The 21,578-nt window shown below is 42.1% G+C and overlaps 1 protein-coding gene across 2 annotated transcripts in view; it reads left to right on the forward strand.

The window, feature by feature from the left end:
* LOC112238962 (rap guanine nucleotide exchange factor 5) overlaps positions 1–21,578 on the forward strand; it is a 69,097-nt gene that overhangs the window by 13,208 nt on the left and 34,311 nt on the right. The window contains exons 2-3 of one of the 2 annotated variants that reach the window (XM_042315020.1): positions 9,542–9,681; positions 10,465–10,577. In XM_042315020.1, the coding sequence (XP_042170954.1) occupies positions 9,542–9,681; positions 10,465–10,577 (253 nt within the window). Of the gene's footprint in view, positions 1–9,541; positions 9,682–9,732; positions 10,578–21,578 lie in introns of those variants that run through there. The other variant, XM_042315019.1, reaches the window with a different exon arrangement.

Raw genomic sequence — 21,578 nt, forward strand, 5'->3', positions numbered from 1 at the left:
CCAATAACATTACCATTAATGGTCTTTTTGGATACGCATGAAAAAGTCCCTCCATGTAAGATCTGCGTCAGAGACGGCACCTTTTCCCTATACAGTGCACTCCCTTTGACGAGGGGAGATGGGCTGCCATTTGGGAGTCCAGATCTGATTGTGTGATTTTTGTACTGCCTGTGTTGGGGAAATTGCTCTGCTCATTGATGGACAGTTTTTTACTTATGTGGATGTGCATTAGTTTGTGCATGTGTGTGTGTGTGTGGCCATGCTTTGGGATCAGTTGAAGTGTGTCAGGAAGTGGTGCTGTGCTGAAGGTCCCTGGATGCCTCAGTGCAATAGTCAATTAGAGCAGAAAACTGCAGCCACTTCCAGCCTGTCTGCCTGCCTAATGGCATGCAGAGGCTTGTGCTGACTAGTGTGTGTGTGTGTGTGTGTGTGTGTGTGTGTGTGTGTGTGTGTGTGTGTGTGTGTGTGTGTGTGTGTGTGTGTGTGTAGCATTATGTAACACTAAGTACTCCAGTCCAGACCCAGCAGTGTCAATCATTCAACGGGCACCAATTACGCCAGTTACAGACATGATTAGAATGTGCATGGCTACTGTACTTCATCACCTATTAATCTACTGTACTCTACCACCTATTAATCTACTGTACTCTACTATCTATTAATCTACAGTACTTCATCACCTATTAATCTACAGTAGTTCATCACCTATTAATCTACTGTACTCTACCACCTATTAATCTACTGTACTCTACCACCTATTAATCTACTGTACTCTACCACCTATTAATCTACTGTACTTCATCACCTATTAATCTACTGTACTTCATCACCTATTAATCTACTGTACTCTACCACCTATTAATCTACTGTACTTCATCACCTATTAATCTACTGTACTCTAAAACCTATTCATCTACTGTACTTCATCACCTATTAATCTACTGTACTTCATCACCTATTCATCTACTGTACTCTACCACCTATTCATCTACTGTACTTCATCACCTATTAATCTACTGTACTCTACCATCTATTAATCTACTGTACTCTACCACCTATTAATCTACTGTACTCTAGTTCACCTATTCATCTATCTACTGTACTCTACCACCTATTAATCTACTGTACTCTACCACCTATTAATCTACTGTACTCTACCACCTATTAATCTACTGTACTCTACCACCTATTCATCTACTGTACTATTAATCTACATCACCTATTAATCTACTGTACTCTACCATACCACCTATTAATCTACTGTACTCTACCACCTATTAATCTACTGTACTTCATCACCTATTAATCTACTGTACTCTACCACCTATTAATCTACTGTACTTCATCACCTATTAATCTACTGTACTCTACCACCTATTAATCTACTGTGCTCTACCACCTATTAATCTACTGTACTCTACCACCTATTAATCTACTGTACTCTACCATCTATTAATCTACTGTACTTCATCACCTATTAATCTACTGTACTCTACCATCTATTAATCTACTGTACTTCATCACCTATTAATCTACTGTACTCTACCACCTATTAATCTACTGTACTTCATCACCTATTAATCTACTGTACTCTACCACCTATTAATCTACTGTACTTCATCACCTATTAATCTACTGTACTCTACCACCTATTAATCTACTGTACTTCATCACCTATTAATCTACTGTACTCTACCACCTATTAATCTACTGTACTCTACCACCTATTAATCTACAGTACTTCATCACCTATTAATCTACTGTACTCTACCACCTATTAATCTACTGTACTCTACCATCTATTAATCTACTGTACTCTACCATCTATTAATCTACTGTACTCTACCACCTATTAATCTACTGTACTCTACCATCTATTCATCTACTGTACTCTACTATCTATTAATCTACTGTACTTCATCACCTATTAATCTATTGTACTCTACCACCTATTAATCTACTGTACTCTACCACCTATTCATCTACTGTACTTCATCACCTATTAATCTACTGTACTCTACCATCTTTTAATCTACTGTACTTCATCACCTATTAATCTACTGTACTCTACCACCGATTCATCTACTGTACTCTACTATCTATTAATCTACTGTACTTCATCACCTATTAATCTACTGTACTCTACCACCTATTAATCTACTGTACTCTACCACCTATTAATCTACTGTACTCTACCACCTATTAATCTACTGTACTCTACCATCTATTAATCTACTGTACTCTACCACCTATTAATCTACTGTACTCTACCATCTATTAATCTACTGTACTTTACCACCTATTAATCTACTGTACTCTACCACCTATTAATCTACTGTACTCTACCACCTATTAATCTACTGTACTCTACCACCTATTAATCTACTGTACTCTACCACCGATTCATCTACTGTACTCTACCACCTATTAATCTACTGTACTCTACCACCGATTCATCTACTGTACTCTACTATCTATTAATCTACTGTACTCTACCACCTATTAATCTACTGTACTCTACCATCTATTAATCTACTGTACTTCATCACCTATTAATCTACTGTACTCTACCATCTTTTAATCTACTGTACTTCATCACCTATTAATCTACTGTACTCTACCACCTATTCATCTACTGTACTCTACCACCTATTAATCTACTGTACTCTACCATCTATTAATCTACTGTACTCTACCACCTATTAATCTACTGTACTCTACCATCTATTAATCTACTGTACTTCATCACCTATTAATCTACTGTACTCTACCATCTATTAATCTACTGTACTCTACCACCTATTAATCTACTGTACTCTACCACCTATTAATCTACTGTACTTCATCACCTATTAATCTACTGTACTCTACCACCTATTAATCTACTGTACTCTACCACCTATTAATCTACTGTACTTCATCACCTATTAATCTACTGTACTCTACCACCTATTAATCTACTGTACTTCATCACCTATTAATCTACTGTACTCTACCACCTATTAATCTACTGTACTTCATCACCTATGAATCTACTGTACTCTACCACCTATTAATCTACTGTACTCTACCACCTATTAATCTACAGTACTTCATCACCTATTAATCTACTGTACTCTACCACCTATTAATCTACTGTACTCTACCATCTATTAATCTACTGTACTCTACCATCTATTAATCTACTGTACTCTACCACCTATTAATCTACTGTACTCTACCATCTATTCATCTACTGTACTCTACTATCTATTAATCTACTGTACTTCATCACCTATTAATCTATTGTACTCTACCACCTATTAATCTACTGTACTCTACCATCTATTAATCTACTGTACTTCATCACCTATTAATCTACTGTACTCTACCATCTTTTAATCTACTGTACTTCATCACCTATTAATCTACTGTACTCTACCACCGATTCATCTACTGTACTCTACTATCTATTAATCTACTGTACTTCATCACCTATTAATCTATTGTACTCTACCACCTATTAATCTACTGTACTCTACCACCTATTAATCTACTGTACTTCATCACCTATTAATCTACTGTACTCTACCACCTATTAATCTACTGTACTTCATCACCTATTAATCTACTGTACTCTACCACCTATTAATCTACTGTGCTCTACCACCTATTAATCTACTGTACTCTACCACCTATTAATCTACTGTACTCTACCATCTATTAATCTACAGTACTTCATCACCTATTAATCTACTGTACTCTACCACCTATTCATCTACTGTACTCTACCACCTATTAATCTACTGTACTCTACCACCTATTAATCTACTGTACTCTACCACCTATTAATCTACTGTACTCTACCACCTATTAATCTACTGTACTCTACCACCTATTAATCTACTGTACTCTACCATCTATTAATCTACTGTACTCTACCACCTATTAATCTACTGTACTCTACCACCTATTCATCTACTGTACTTCATCACCTATTAATCTACTGTACTCTACCATCTTTTAATCTACTGTACTTCATCACCTATTAATCTACTGTACTCTACCACCTATTCATCTACTGTACTCTACCACCTATTAATCTACTGTACTCTACCATCTATTAATAATCTACTGTACTCTACCACCTATTAATCTACTGTACTCTACCATCTATTAATCTACTGTACTTCATCACCTATTAATCTACTGTACTCTACCATCTTTTAATCTACTGTACTTCATCACCTATTAATCTACTGTACTCTACCACCGATTCATCTACTGTACTCTACTATCTATTAATCTACTGTACTTCATCACCTATTAATCTATTGTACTCTACCACCTATTAATCTACTGTACTCTACCATCTATTAATCTACTGTACTTCATCACCTATTAATCTACTGTACTCTACCACCTATTAATCTACTGTACTCTACCACCTATTAATCTACTGTACTCTACCACCTATTAATCTACTGTACTCTACCATCTATTAATCTACTGTACTCTACCACCTATTAATCTACTGTACTCTACCATCTATTAATCTACTGTACTCTACCACCTATTAATCTACTGTACTCTACCACCTATTAATCTATTGTACTCTACCATCTATTAATCTACTGTACTCTACCACCTATTCATCTACTGTACTCTACCACCTATTAATCTACTGTACTCTACCATCTATTAATCTACTGTACTCTACCACCTATTAATCTACTGTACTCTACCATCTATTAATCTACTGTACTCTACCACCTATTAATCTACTGTACTCTACCACCTATTAATCTACTGTACTCTACCACCTATTAATCTACTGTACTCTACCACCTATTAATCTACTCTACTCTACCATCTATTAATCTACTGTACCCTACCACCTATTAATCTACTGTACTCTACTATCTATTAATCTACTGTACTCTACTATCTATTAATCTATTGTACTCTACTATCTATTAATCTACTGTAAATCAAATCAAATTGATTTATATAGCCCTTCGTACATCAGCTGATATCTCAAAGTGCTGTACAGAAACCCAGCCTAAAACCCCAAACAGCAAGCAATGCAGGTGTAGAAGCACGATGGCTAGGAAAAACTCCCTAGAAAGGCCAAAACCTAGGAAGAAACCTAGAGAGGAACCAGGCTATGTGGGGTGGCCAGTCCTCTTCTGGCTGTGCCGGGTGGAGATTATAACAGAACATGGCCAAGATGTTCAAATGTTCATAAATGACCAGCATGGTCGTATAATAATAAGGCAGAACAGTTGAAACTGGAGCAACAGCACGGCCAGGTGGACTGGGGACAGCAAGGAGTCATCATGTCAGGTAGTCCTGGGGCATGGTCCTAGGGCTCAGGTCCTCCGAGAGAGAGAGAGAGAGAGAGAGAGAGAGAGAGAGAGAGAGAGAGAGAGAGAGAATTAGAGAACGCACACTTAGATTCACACAGGACACCGAATAGGACAGGAGAGGTACTCCAGATATAACCAACTGACCCTAGCCCCCGACACATTAACTACTGCAGCATAAATACTGGAGGCTGAGACAGGAGGGGTCAGGAGACACTGTGGCCCCATCTGAGGACACCCCAGACAGGGCCAAACAGGAAGGATATAACCCCACCCACTTTGCCAATGCACAGCCCCCACACCACTAGAGGGATATCTTCAACCACCAACTTACCATCCTGAGACAAGGCTGAGTATAGCCCACAAAGAACTCCGCCAAGGCACAACCCAAGGGGGGCGCCATCCCAGACAGGATGACCACATCAGTGAATCAACCCACTCAGGTGACGCACCCCTTCCAGGGACGGCAAGAGAGAGCCCCAGTAAGCCAGTGACTCAGCCCCTGTAATAGGGTTAGAGGCAGAGAATCCCAGTGGGAAGAGGGGAACCGGCCAGGCAGAGACAGCAAGGGCGGTTCGTTGCTCCAGAGCCTTTCCGTTCACCTTCCCACTCCTGGGCCAGACTACACTCAATCATATGACCCACTGAAGAGATAAGTCTTCAGTAAGGACTTAAAGGTTGAGACCGAGTTTGCGTCTCTGACATGGGTAGGCAGACCGTTCCATAAAAATGGAGCTCTATAGGAGAAAGCCCTGCCTCCAGCTGTTTGCTTAGAAATTCTAGGGACAATTAGGAGGCCTGCGTCTTGTGACCGTAGCGTACGTGTAGGTACTCTACCACCTATTAATGTACCTGTACTCTACCACCTATTAATCTACTGTACTCTACCATCTATTAATCTACTGTACTCTACCATCTATTAATCTACTGTACTCTACCATCTATTAATCTACTGTACTCTACCACCTATTAATCTACTGTACTCTACCACCTATTAATCTACTGTACTCTACCATCTATTAATCTACTGTACTCTACCATCTATTAATCTACTGTACCCTACCATCTATTAATCTACTGTACTCTACCATCTATTAATCTATTGTACTCTACCACCTATTAATCTACTGTACTCTACTATCTATTAATCTATTGTACTCTACTATCTATTAATCTACTGTACTCTACCATCTATTAATCTACTGTACTCTACTATCTATTAATCTATTGTACTCTACTATCTATTAATCTACTGTACTCTACCATCTATTAATCTACTGTACTCCAGCACCTATTAATCTACTGTACTCTACTATTTATTAATCTACTGTACTCTACCATCTAGTAATCTACTGTACTCTACCATCTATTAATCTACTGTACTCTACCATCTATTAATCTCCTGTACTCTACCATCTATTAATCTACCGTACTCTACCATCTATTAATCTATTGTACTCTACCATCTATTAATCTACTGTACTCTACCACCTATTAATCTATTGTACTCTACTATCTATTAATCTACTGTACTCTACCATCTATTAATCTATTGTACTCTACTATCTATTAATCTATTATACTCTACTATCTATTAATCTATTGTACTCTACTATCTATTAATCTATTGTACTCTACTATCTATTAATCTATTGTACTCTACTACGTATTAATCTACTGTATTCTACCACCTATTAATAATGTGCATCCCAAATGGCACCCTATTCCCATCCCCCCACCCATAGGCCTCTGGTCAAAAGTAGTGCACTATACAGGGAATAGGGTACTATTCTGTCTCTGTATCTACTGCCTAAATATCACCAACTTTACTGAATGTCAAATGCTTCAACCATTAATTTAATTGGTTTATTATGCAAACTGTATACTTGTCAGAAATCATCATGCATGGCTGCTTGCAAAGCTGACATGTTCAGACATCCGATGAGAGAAATAATGAGATGGAATGGAAGAGAGATATAGAATCACTAGTCCTGGTTCAACCAGTCCATTACATTCACCATTACAGGTCCATTACCATCACCATCACAGGTCCATTACAATCACCATTACAGGTCCATTACAATCACCATTACAGGTCCATTACAATCACCATTACAGGTCCATTACAATCACCATTACAGGTCCATTACAATCACCATTACAGGTCCATTACAATCACCATTACAGGTCCATTACAATCACCATTACAGGTCCATTACAATCACCATTACAGGTCCATTACAATCACCACTACAGGTCCATTACAATCACCTTTACAGGTCCATTACAATCACCATTACAGGTCCATTACAATCCATTACAATCACCCAATCACCATTACAGGTCATTACCAATTACAGGTCCATTACAATCACCATTACAGGTCCATTACAATCACCATTACAGGTCCATTACAATCACCATTACAGGTCCATTACAATCACCATTACAGGTCCATTACAATCACCTTTACAGGTCCATTACAATCACCTTTACAGGTCCATTACAATCACTATTACAGGTCCATTACAATCACCATTACAGGTCCATTACAATCACCTTTACAGGTCCATTACAATCACCATTACAGGTCCATTACAATCACCATTACAGGTCCATTACAATCATCTTTACAGGCAATTTTGTTGAAGAATACTATTTTTGTGTGTTTATGTATTCGTTTTCCAGTATTCATCCACTCCCTCTACTAATCCCTAATGCTCTCTGAGGTAACTGAATAGTGATTTCCATCTGGTATTTATGCATCCATGTGTGTTTGTGTTTGTCCAGTTATGACCCAAACAGCTACAAATGGTTGAATGTGACTTCCTTTTCCCAGTTCCCACAACCCCCCACTACACTTCTCTTGCACATCATCCCAACCTCGATTCCTAAAAGGGCCTTCATGTGTCCCTCGGTTTCCACTCCAGCCAATATCCCCCGGCCTAATTGGTTCAATTAGTTACTTCCCCTTCGTCTGCATTGGTGCCGGTGTTAAACCCTCTATGCAGATTATAGTGGTGATGTAACTCTCTTTCTGATTTACACACCCTTCAACACATTATTGTCTTATTGAACCAATGGTATTGATAAAGATAATGCACTCTTGATTAGGACTTAAAGGGGAAAAAAACGACACACACACACACACACACACACACACTTTCATTGCCTCTTAGTCTCTTAGTCCAATCTAGAGCGACACTAGCAATAACCTCGTAATATTATTTAACACCATTATCTGGGACAGTTACTACTACAATATCCCAATTCAACTCATGGGTATTCCCACAGAGTGAGTGGACTGCATAATCTGGCTACTACTGAATATACATGATGTACTGTATAGTAATTGATTTTGCTTCACAAGTTATTCTGCTCTACTGCATGTGAGGAACAGTCATAAGTTGTAGTTGTTGTTGTGGTAATTGTCTCAGTGGGTTAAACTGCTATCCTTGACCCATGACTACATGAGACTGGGTGGCCAGAGGACAGGCATTCACAGCAGAGGAGTTTGTTGTTCCTGTGTGGGTGGAAAGAGAGGAGGGGGGGACAGTGAAGGGGGGATGGAGTGAGAGAGAGAGAGATGACCAGTTAAGTGTTTTCCCTATGTGCCTGAAGGCTGGGAAAGATTGATAACACTCTGGTGATTAAGTGACATTGCCGTCGCGGTGTGTGTGTGTGTGTGTGTTCCTGTGTGTGAACGTGTCTTCTGCACCAGTCCCTATCTCTCTTCCTTATGAAACCCTCACACAGAGCACACAGGGGTGACATTAGAAAACCCAGAGCTGTCTCCTCTGAGGCCAACAGCAAACCCTTTAAAGCCAGTGTTTTTACTCCACACTAAGACCTGCTCCTCACATAAAACACATCCAAAGTGTTACGGAAGACAGATAGATAAATCATGGTCTAAACAGCATTCATATCCTCTAAAGAACAATTGTTCATTAAAATATGCTTTCATTTGATTGTAAATACAATTCCTGACTGGGGTTTACTGATAAAAAATGAATGAATGATTATTGTAATCTATGGAGAGTGTCTTTCATTCAGAGGACTGGATGTGACAGGGCTATTGTGATGGAAATCAGTGGGATGCGGTGAGAGGAAAAGAAAAGACAGGGAATCTCCTTAGTGATTATGCTCCTCCCTCCCTCCCTCCCTCCCTCCCTCCCTCCCTCACTCCCTCCCTCCAGGCCCACAGTGACGAGGCAGTCCGTGTATGTTTGCGGGAGCGGGGCCAGGAGGTGCTGGTGCTCCAGAGAGTGTCGTCACAGCGGCCAGCCCCCTCCGCATTGGCCAGGGGAGGGGGGAGACCCGAGGAGGGGGACAGGAGGTAAGCCTCTCTGTCGCTCCGCTTTCACCCCTCCCTCTCACTCTCTCTCTTTCCCCCCTCCTTCTAGTCCTTCTCCTCCTCAGTCTCCACACACACACACACACACACACTTCTAAACACAGGCGGCGTGTGCTTGCATTGCAGCTCACAGCACACAGATGGATGGAGCTAGCGTGTGTGTGTGAGAGAGAGTGAGTAAGCCGGGAGTGAGCCGTAGCTGGCTGACTGGCTGACTGGCTGTGCAGACACAGGGGAGAGTGTCACCGTCTCAGGCTGGGTGTGGAGAACTCTCTCTGGGGTAGGGAGACCACAGGACCAGGGTTCTCCCAGGGCTCTATAGCAGCTGCAGCAGGTGGACAGCTAGCCGGATGGGCCAATGGGTGGCTGAGGGAAGGCATGCAGCAGTAACCACGGCAACAGTGGTACCGGCTGTAAGGGGCACAGGGACATGCTGAGGATGGGCACTCGGCCGCGGCAACCCCCGGACCTGCGGCAGCGGGAGGAGGGCAGGCTGCTGGCAGCGGTGGCTCTGGTGGAGCAGGAGGAGGATGAGGAGGAAGACTCAGAGGAAGGCAGCAGTGGAAGCGGGGGCAGTGACAGCGCCAGCCGGGCAGAGGAAGGGGCCAAGGCCACCAAAGTCCCCACCTTCGATGTCCCCTACTTCCGCTACATAGACGAGGAGGAGTCAGAGGGAGAGGGGGATGGAGAGGAGGTGTGGAGCAGCAGTCGCTCTCTGTCCTCCATCGAGGACGACTCGTCCAGTGACAGTGTTGTCTCTGACAGGTACGTGGTGGTGTCAGGGACCCCAGAGAAGATCCTAGAACACCTGCTGTCTGTCTTGAGGCTGGACAACCACCGTGATGACCAGGGGAGCACACAGCAGATCAAGGAGTCAGGTTAGTCACTTACTCCCCAAATCAATATGTTTGGCCTCTGGCTACTACTTTTAATCTATGTTAAACTATGTTAATCTATGCTAAATTATGTGAATATTTTTAAAGTGGCGTGAGAGAGATAGAGAGACTGTTAATTTTTTATTGTATATTTCACTTTTGTTTATTATCTATTTCACTTGCTTTGGCAATGTAAACATATGTTTCCCATGCCAATAAAGCCCCTTAAACTGAAGAGAGAGAGAGAGAGAGAGGAGTGTCTCTTACTAAAGAGGGATCTTTGACTATGTATGGTGATGAGGAAATAGGGTGATAGAGAAAGAGAGAGAGAATAGATTGAGAGATATAAAGTGAGAGATGCAGGCTGCTCCTGGGAGAGTGATATATAGAGTGGTGGTAAATGGGAGAAGAGAGGTGGGAGGCTGATATATAGAGCAGTGGGAGATGGGAGATGGGAGGCTGATATATAGAGCAGTGGGAGATGGGAGAAGGGAGGCTGATATATAGAGCAGTGGGAGATGAAAGAAAGGAGATGGGAGAAGGGAGGCTGATATGTAGAGCAGTGGTGGGAAATGGGAGATGGGAGGCTGATATGTAGAGCAGTGGGAGATGGGAGATGGGAGGCTGATATGTAGAGCAGTGGGAGATGAAAGAAAGGAGATGGGAGAAGGGAGGCTGATATGTAGAGCAGTGGGAGATGAAAGAAAGGAGATGGGAGAAGGGAGGCTGATATGTAGAGCAGTGGAAAATGGGAGATGGGAGGCTGGAGCAGTGGGAGATGGGAGAAGGAGGCTGATATATAGAGCAGTGGGAGATGGGAGAAGGGAGGCTGATATATAGAGCAGTGGGAGGTGGGAGAAGGGAGGCTGATATATAGAGCAGTGGGGAGATGGGAGAAGGGAGGCTGATATATAGAGCAGTGGGAGATGGGAGAAGGGAGGCTGATATATAGAGCAGTGGGAGATGGGAGAAGGGAGGCTGATATATAGAGCAGTGGGAGATGGGAGAAGGGAGGAGGCTGATATATAGAGCAGTGGGAGATGGGAGAAGGGAGGCTGATATATAGAGCAGTGGGAGGTGGGAGAAGGGAGGCTGATATATAGAGCAGTGGGAGATGGGAGGCTGATATATAGAGCAGTGGGGGAGAAGGGAGGCTGATATATAGAGCAGTGGGAGATGGGAGAAGGGAGGCTGATATATAGAGCAGTGGGAGATGGGAGAAGAAGGGAGGCTGATATATAGAGCAGTGGGAGATGGGAGAAGGGAGGCTGATATATAGAGCAGTGGGAGAAGGGAGGCTGATATATAGAGCAGTGGGAGATGGGAGGCTGATATATAGAGCAGTGGGAGATGGGAGAAGGGAGGCTGATATATAGAGCAGTGGGAGATGGGAGAAGGGAGGCTGATATATAGAGCAGTGGGAGATGGGAGAAGGGAGGCTGATATATAGAGCAGTGGGAGATGGGAGAAGGGAGGCTGATATATAGAGCAGTGGGAGGTGGGAGAAGGGAGGCTGATATATAGAGCAGTGGGAGTGGGAGGCTGATATATAGAGCAGTGGGAGAAGGGAGGCTGATATATAGCAGTGGGAGTGGGAGAAGGGAGGCTGATATATAGAGCAGTGGGAGATGGGAGAAGGGAGGCTGATATATAGAGCAGTGGGAGATGGGAGAAGGGAGGCTGATATATAGAGCAGTGCAGTGGGAGATGGGAGAAGGGAGGCTGATATATAGAGCAGTGGGAGATGGGAGAAGGGAGGCTGATATATAGAGCAGTGGGAGGAGAAGGGAGGCTGATATATAGAGCAGTGGGAGAAGGGAGGCTGATATATAGAGCAGTGGGAGAAGGGAGGCTGATATATAGAGCAGTGGGAGAAGGGAGGCTGATATATAGAGCAGTGGGAGATGGGAGGCTGATATATAGAGCAGTGGGAGTGGGAGAAGGCTGATATATAGAGCAGTGGCTGATATATAGAGCAGTGGGAGATGGGAGGCTGATATATAGAGCAGTGGGAGAAGGGAGGCTGATATATAGAGCAGTGGGAGATGGGAGGGAGGCTGATATATAGAGCAGTGGGAGAAGGGATGCTGATATATAGAGCAGTGGGAGAAGGGAGGCTGATATATAGAGCAGTGGGAGAAGGGAGGCTGATATATAGAGCAGTGGGAGAAGGGAGGCTGATATAGCAGTAGAGCAGTGGGAGAAGGGAGGCTGATATATAGAGCAGTGGGAGAAGGGAGGCTGATATATAGAGCAGTGGGAGAAGGGAGGCTGATATATAGAGCAGTGGGAGAAGGGAGGCTGATATATAGAGCAGTGGGAGATGGGGGAGGCTGATATATAGAGCAGTGGGAGAAGGGAGGCTGATATATAGAGCAGTGGGAGAAGGGAGGCTGATATATAGAGCAGTGGGAGAGAGCAGTGGGAGAGGCTGATATATAGAGCAGTGGGAGATGGGAGAAGGGAGGCTGATATATAGAGCAGTGGGGAGAAGGGAGGCTGATATATAGAGCAGTGGGAGATGGGAGGCTGATATATAGAGCAGTGGGAGATGGGACAAGGGAGGCTGATATATAGAGCAGTGGGAGATGGGAGGCTGATATATAGAGCAGTGGGAGAAGGGAGGCTGATATATAGAGCAGTGGGAGATGGGACAAGGGAGGCTGATATATAGAGCAGTGGGAGAAGGGAGGCTGATATATAGAGCAGTGGGAGATGGGACAAGGGAGGCTGATATATAGAGCAGTGGGAGAAGGGAGGCTGATATATAGAGCAGTGGGAGATGGGAGGCTGATATATAGAGCAGTGGGAGAAGGGAGGCTGATATATAGAGCAGTGGGAGATGGGAGAAGGGAGGCTGATATATAGAGCAGTGGGAGATGGGACAAGGGAGGCTGATATATAGAGCAGTGGGAGAAGGGAGATAGATGCAGCCGGTCCAAGATGAGTTCCCTATCAGGTTGCCTGCTCCATACCTTGCTTCTGCCAGACCACATCATTGCTCATTCTGATGAGTAAGTGTGTGTTTGTGGCTTCACTGAACTGATCTGAACACCTAGACCTTTTCTAGAGAGGGTTCTAGAATCACAAGCAAATGCAGGAAGCAGTGTAGAGGACTATCAGGAAATGGTGATTTTTTGGTCAATTTGATGTTCAGATTGGGTTTCTATAAGCAGGGATAGGGACTCAGCTCTGTATGTCCCAATGAGACATACAGAGCTGTCAAAGATCCTTCATACAGTAACTCCAGAGTCCATTCAGTCCTGGCTCCTCTAAACTAGTCATCTCTCTCTCCTCTCCCTCCCTGTTTTCACCCCCTCCCCTCGCTCTCTCTCTGTTCATTCTGCAACCCTGCTAATGCTACTGTTGGGGCCCTGGGCGGCTCTCACTGCTCCCTCCAGAATAACAAGGGGGGGAGATCATACGGGATAATATGGAATCTCAGCTTCACTAAAAACCATGCAACTATAAAATATTGTCTCTACTAAACCTGTCACGAGGAGATGGAGATGGTGGTGTTCTGATGAGAAGTCATTAGGTTCACGCAGGCAGCCGGCCATGAGAAGAGAATGCTGTGTTCCAAATGGTACCCTGTTCTCTAAGTAGTGCACTACTTGGGGAATAGGGTGCCATTTAGGACGCCGTAGTCAATGTGTTGGGGGTTGATGATAAGCAGAGCTAATATAAATCTCCTCATATATAATTGATATCATAATGAAGTGAAAAGAACAATCTTTACAAATATAATATTCAAGCAGCTATAGCTGTTGAGGGTTAGTTCCCAGATACCCAGGCTAACCGAGACATTATAAAGATTGAAAAAGATATCTTTCTGCCAGAGAGCACTTCTTTTAAAGAAAACTACAGGCATGTTTGAGGAAGATGTGATTTTTAAATAGTTTTATTTTATTTAACTAGGCAAGTCAGTTAAGAACAAATTCTTATTTTCAATGATGGCCTAGGAACAATGGGTTAACTGCTTGTTCAGAGACAGAATGACAGATTTGTACCTTGTCAGCTCGGGGATTTGAACTTGCAACCTTCCGGTTATTAGTCCAACACGCTAACCACTAGGCTACCCTGCCGCCCCATAAGCTGTTAATATAATGTACAGCTCTATACACCATTGTATTCTACTATATACTATATTCCAGTGGTATTCAAAGTCGGGGTCATGACCCCTATTGGGGTCACGGGGAAACTACTTTAGGGAACAAAGAAATAAGAGTACAGATTATTACGTTTTTGAGATAATAATGACACATTTAATTTTATTGAGTAAATGTATCTATTGGTTTCTTTTCGTTTTGAAGATTATTTTTTGATGTAAAAACCTAAATGTACCGATTTTAAGGTTGCGTCATTAGATTTGGGGTGGGGTCTCAAAAGGTTATGGGATCCCAGCTGAAACAGTTTGAATACCACTGTCTAATGTAGTACACTATGAAGGGAATAGGGTGCATGTGGGATACACTATGAAGGGAATAGGGTGAATGTGGGATACACTATAAAGGGAATAGGGTGAATGTGGGATACACTATAAAGGGAATAGGGTGCATGTGGGATACACTATAAAGGGAATAGGGTGCATGTGGGATACACTATAAAGGGAATAGGGTGCATGTGGAATACACTATAAAGGGAATAGGGTGAATGTGGCATACACTATAAAGGGAATAGGGTGAATGTGGGATACACTATAAAGGGAATAGGGTGCATGTGGGATACATTATAAAGGGAATAGGGTGAATGTGGGATACACTATAAAGGGAATAGGGTGCATGTGGGATACACTAGAAAGGGAATAGGGTGAATGTGGGATACACTATAAAGGGAATAGGGTGCATGTGGGATACACTATAAAGGGAAAAGCGTGCCATGTGGGATGCATCCATCGCTCAGTGTTGGGTAGGGTTCGTACTTGCCTTCTCTCCCTGAGCCAAACCTCTGAGTGCTGCTATTGATTCCCCCTCAGCACAGATTCACTCATTACCAGAAAGTACACGTCACAAAACAAACAAACAAACAAAGTCCAACTGGAACATTGTGTTACCGTCTACTTAACGAGAGAAGAGATTGTCAACAAAGAAGATTGATGATTTGGTTTGAGGTCTGTCCTGTTCGCTGACGAGCAGACTGATTCTTAACCCGTAAGGCATTGCAATTCTGCTTCTTTGGAATGTATCCCAAATGGCATCCTATTCCCTATAGTGCACTACCGTTGACCCAAGCTCTCTTTAAAAGTAGTGCACTACAAAGGGAATAGGGGAACATTTGGGACACAAGGTGTAGGCCTACATTATTTTTAATGTGTTATTTTTAATAACCAGACCACTGTGATCGTAAGCCTTCATTATGAATCTATGTAATTGCTCTCTGGTGTATTGTCAGAGATGACTACTGGTATATTGTCAGAGATGACTACTGGTATATTGTCAGAGATGACTGCTGGTATATTGTCAGAGATGACTGCTGGTATATTGTCAGAGATGACTACTGGTATATTGTCAGAGATGACTACTGGTATATTGTTAGAGATGACGACTGGTATATTGTCAGAGATGACTGCTGGTATATTGTCAGAGATGACTACTGGTATATTGTCAGAGATGACTACTGGTACATTGTCAGAGATGACTACTGGTATATTGTCAGAGAATGACTACTGGTATATTGTCAGAGATGACTTCTGGTACATTGTCAAAGATGACTACTGGTATATTGTCAGAGATGACTACTGGTATATTATCAGAGATGACTACTGGTATATTGTCAGAGATGACTACTGGTATATTGTCAGAGATGACTACTGGTACATTGTCAGAGATGACTACTGGTATATTGTCAGAGATGACTACTGGTACATTGTCAGAGATGACTACTGGTATATTCTCAGAGATGACTACTGGTATATTGTCAGAGATGACTACTGGTATATTGTCAGAGATGACTACTGGTATATTTCAGAGATGACTACTGGTATATTGTCAGAGATGACTACTGGTACATTGTCAGAGATGACTACTGGTATATTGTCAGAGATGACTACTGGTACATTGTCAGAGATGACTACTGGTGTATTGTCAGAGATGACTACTGGTGTATTGTCAGAGATGACTGCTGGTATATTGTCAGAGATGACTACTGGTGTATTGTCAGAGATGACTGCTGGTACATTGTCAGAGATGACTACTGGTGTATTGTCAGAGATGACTACTGGTGTATTGTCAGAGATGACTGCTGGTATATTGTCAGAGATGACTACTGGTATATTGTCAGAGATGACTACTGGTATATTGTCAGAGATGACTACTGGTATATTGTCAGAGATGACTACTGGTATATTGTCAGAGATGACTACTGGTATATTGTCAGAGATGACTACTGGTATATTGTCAGAGATGACTACTGGTACATTGTCAGAGATGACTACTGGTATATTGTCAGAGATGACTACTGGTATATTGTCAGAGATGACTACTGGTATATTGTCAGAGATGACTACTGGTATATTGTCAGAGATGACTACTGGTATATTGTCAGAGATGACTACTGGTATATTGTCAGAGATGACTACTGGTATATTGTCAGAGATGACTACTGGTATATTGTCAGAGATGACTACTGGTACATTGTCAGAGATGACTACTGGTACATTGTCAGAGATGACTACTGGTATATTCAGAGATCACTGGTATAGATGACTACTGGTATATTGTCAGAGATGACTACTGGTATATTGTCAGAGATGACTACTGGTATATTGTCAGAGATGACTACTGGTATATTGTCAGAGATGACTACTGGTATATTGTCAGAGATGACTACTGGTATATTGTCAGAGATGACTACTGGTATATTGTCAGAGATGACTACTGGTATATTGTCAGAGATGACTACTGGTATATTGTCAGAGATGACTACTGGTACATTGTCAGAGATGACTACTGGTATATTGTCAGAGATGACTACTGGTATATTGTCAGAGATGACTACTGGTATATTGTCAGAGATGACTACTGGTACATTGTCAGAGATGACTACTGGTATATTGTCAGAGATGACTACTGGTATATTGTCAGAGATGACTACTGGTATATTGTCAGAGATGACTACTGGTACATTGTCAGAGATGACTACTGGTACATTGTCAGAGATGACTACTGGTACATTGTCAGAGATGACTACTGGTACATTGTCAGAGATGACTACTGGTATATTGTCAGAGATGACTACTGGTACATTGTCAGAGATGACTACTGGTATATTGTCAGAGATGACTACTGGTGTATTGTCAGAGATGACTACTGGTATAATTTCAGAGATAAATGCTTATTGAAATGCATAGCTGGGATGCTTGTTGTATAATGGGAAAGTAAATCTGGTTTGACGTGAGTGTTTGGATGAAGTCATGGCTATTGTATGATAGATTTGCATGCACATGCTACAGTAATAATAATAATCGTACACTTACAATTTTACTTACGTATTCATTCCACATTAGCTTTCTCTTCCAAGTAACTTCACTTGTAGGGAGAATATGAATAGATAGCAATGCCCATAGTACATAGAGATATAGATGAATAACATCAACGTACAGTTTCTCATGCAATTTGCATGCAAATCCATTTTTATCTTCTGGAGTGCCTCTTTCTCTCCTTCCCTGATTAAGTGGACGATATGGACTGTGTCCTCAACTAATCTCTCCCTGGTCAAGTTCTAGTGGTAGTAACAGGGGCTGTGGGCCTATCTGTGCTGTGTTCAGTGAAGTAAAGGCAGACCAGAGATTGTGTCCCAAATAGCACCCTATTCCCTATGTAGCGTACTACTTCTGACCAAAGCCCTATGGACACTGGTCAGAAGTAATGCACTATAAAGGGAATAGGGTGCCATTTGGGACACAGAGAAATTGACTGACCACTGGTTAATAGAATAGAGTCCATGTCCCCAGGCCATTCACTGATCCTTTAGACTGCCTCAGCATGAAAACAGTAAGGAGGACGACCTGAGCTCTTATTGTAGTGAACTGTGAGTAATATTTATAATGTAAGAGATATTTCCAGCATGGCTAGAATTGCAAAATGATGGTAACTTTCCTAATATTCCCAGGAATTCTGGTTGAAGGATTCTGGACTTCCGGCTTCTGTGCTCCTGAATCCAGAACCTTTCCAACTGGGATTTCAGGAAAACCTGAGAATTTTACAAGCCCAACCATTGCTCAGCCCATAGCCTATTCTTTCCTTTACTGTGGTCTCCTAAAGCTTCTTAGGGTTAGGCCCCTTTTTTCTCCACTTCCTGTCTGAATGACATGCCCAATGTAAACTGCCTGGAGCTCAGGCCCTGAAGCCAGGATATGCATATAACTGGTACCATTGGGAAGAAAACACTTTGACGTTTGTAGAAATGTTAAAATAATGTAGGAGACTATAACACAATAGATTTAGTAGGAGAAAATCCAAAGACGAACCAACCGGAACCTTTTTTTTTGGAGAGACCATCCTCTTAGAAATGCAAGAGTAAGGTCATATTGAAAATTAGCTCCCTGGATGCAATTCCTATAGCTTCCACCGGGTGTCAGCAGTCTATGTTCAAGGTTTCAGGCTTGTAACTTCAAAAACAATTAAGAAATATCAGTTTTAGCAGAAGGACACAGTCTTGGAAATTCGTGTTTGCGTGCACTATAAAGACAATATGCACCTGTTAAAATCAGTTTCCTAGTGAACATACTTCTTTCTGTAATAAATATTATAGTTCGATTATATTTTAGGGTATCGGAGAAGTAAATAGAAACATATTTTGACTTGTTGAAACAAAGTTTAGGGTGTAGATTTTCGGATTCCTTTCTCTGCATGTTGAACGAGTGGATTACTCAAATCGATGGCGCCAACGAAACACTTTTTGGGATATAAAGAAGGACTTTATCTAACAAAACGATACTAGATGTTATAGCTGGGACCATTCGGGTGACAAATCAGAGGAAGATTTTCAAAAAGTAAGTGAATATTTAATTGTTATTTGTGAATGAATGAAAACTGTGCCCGTGGAAAAATATTTTGACGCGGGGCGCCGTCCTCAAACAATCGCATGGCATGTTTTTGCTGTAAAAGTTACTGTAAATCGGACAGTGCAGTTAGATTAACAAGAATTTAAGCTTTCAGCTGATATAAGACACTTACATGTACATACAGTGGGGAGAACAAGTATTTGATACACTGCCGATTTTGCAGGTTTACCTACTTACAAAGCATGTAGAGGTCTGTCATTTTTATCACTTCAACTGTGAGAGATGGAATCCAGAAAATCACATTGTATGATTTTTAAGTAAGTAGTTTGCATTTTATTGCATGACATAAGTATTTGATCACCGACCAACCAGTAAGAATTCCGGCTCTCACAGACCTGTTAGTATTTTCTTAAAGAAGCCCTCCTGTTCTCCACTTATTACCTGTATTAACTGCACCTGTTTGAACTCATTACCTGTATAAAAAGACACCTGTCCACACACTCAATCAAACAGACTCCAACCTCTCCACAATGGCCAAGACCAGAGAGCTGTGTAAGGACATCAGGGATAAAATTGTAGACCTGCACAAGGCTGGGATGGGCTACAGGACAATAGGCAAGCAGCTTGGTGAGAAGGCAACAACTGCAATTATTAGAAAATGGAAGAAGTTCAAGATGACGGTCAATCACCCTCGGTCTGGTGCTCCATGCAAGATCTCACCTTGTGGGGCATCAATGATCATGAGGAAGGTGAGAGATCAGCCCAGAACTACACGGCAGGACCTGGTCAATGACATGAAGAGAGCTGGGACCACAGTCTCAAAGAAAACCATTAGTAACACACTACGCCGTTATGGATTAAAATCCTGCAGCACACGCAAGGTCCCCCTGCTCAAGCCAGCGCATGTCCAGGCCCATCTGAAGTTTGCCAATGACCATCTGGATAATCCAGAGGAGGAATGGGAGAAGGTCATGTGGTCTGATGAGACAAAAATAGAGCTTTTTGGTCTTGTTCTCCACTCGCCGTGTTTGGAGGAAGAAGAAGGACGAGTACAACCCCAAGAACACCATCCCAACCGTGAAGCATGGAGGTGGAAACATCATTCTTTGGGGATGCTTTTCTGCAAAGGGGACAAGACTGCACCGTATTGAGGGGAGGATGGGTGGGGTCATGTATCGCGAGATCTTGGCCAACAACCTCCTTCCCTCAGTAAGAGCATTGAAGATGGGTCATGGCTGGGTCTTCCAGCATGACAACGACCCGAAACACACAGCCAGGGCAACTAGGGAGTGGCTCCGTAAGAAGCATCTCAAGGTCCTGGAGTGGCCTAGCCAGTCTCCAGACCTGAACCCAATAGAAAATCTTTGGAGGGAGCTGAAAGTCCGTATTGCCCAGCGACAGCCCCGAAACCTGAAGGATCTGGAGAAGGTCTGTATGGAGGACTGGGCCAAAATCCCTGCTGCAGTGTGTGCAAACTTGGTCAAGAACTACAGGAAACGTATGATCTCTGTAATTGCAAACAAAGGTTTCTGTACCAAATATTAAGTTCTGCTTTTCTGATGTATCAAATACTTATGTCATGCAATAAAATGCAAATTAATTATCTAAAAAACATACAATGTGATTTTCTGGATTATTGTTTTAGATTCCGTCTCTCACAGTTGAAGTGTACCTATGATAAATTACAGACCTCTACATGCTTTGTAAGTAGGAAAACCTGCAAAATAGGCAGTGTTTCAAATACTTGTTCTCCCCACTGTAAATTATTAAAATCCATAACATTTCTGATTATTTATTTGAATTGCGCGCCCTCCAGTTTCACCGCTAGCGGGACTCCTATCTCCAACATTGCAGGATTACAATAGTTATTGCCATTGGACCTCTCCATCCATACGAGTTGGATTTTCTCTTTTTAATGCCATATCTTTGGTACAAGCAGGGAGACTCATTTCAGGATGTCATAGTACTATTGTAGCCATCTTCTCATAGAAGATAACTTG

The sequence above is a fragment of the Oncorhynchus tshawytscha genome, unplaced genomic scaffold (assembly GCF_018296145.1).
Source record: "Oncorhynchus tshawytscha isolate Ot180627B unplaced genomic scaffold, Otsh_v2.0 Un_contig_7271_pilon_pilon, whole genome shotgun sequence".
In the NCBI taxonomy this organism is placed as follows: domain Eukaryota; kingdom Metazoa; phylum Chordata; class Actinopteri; order Salmoniformes; family Salmonidae; genus Oncorhynchus; species Oncorhynchus tshawytscha.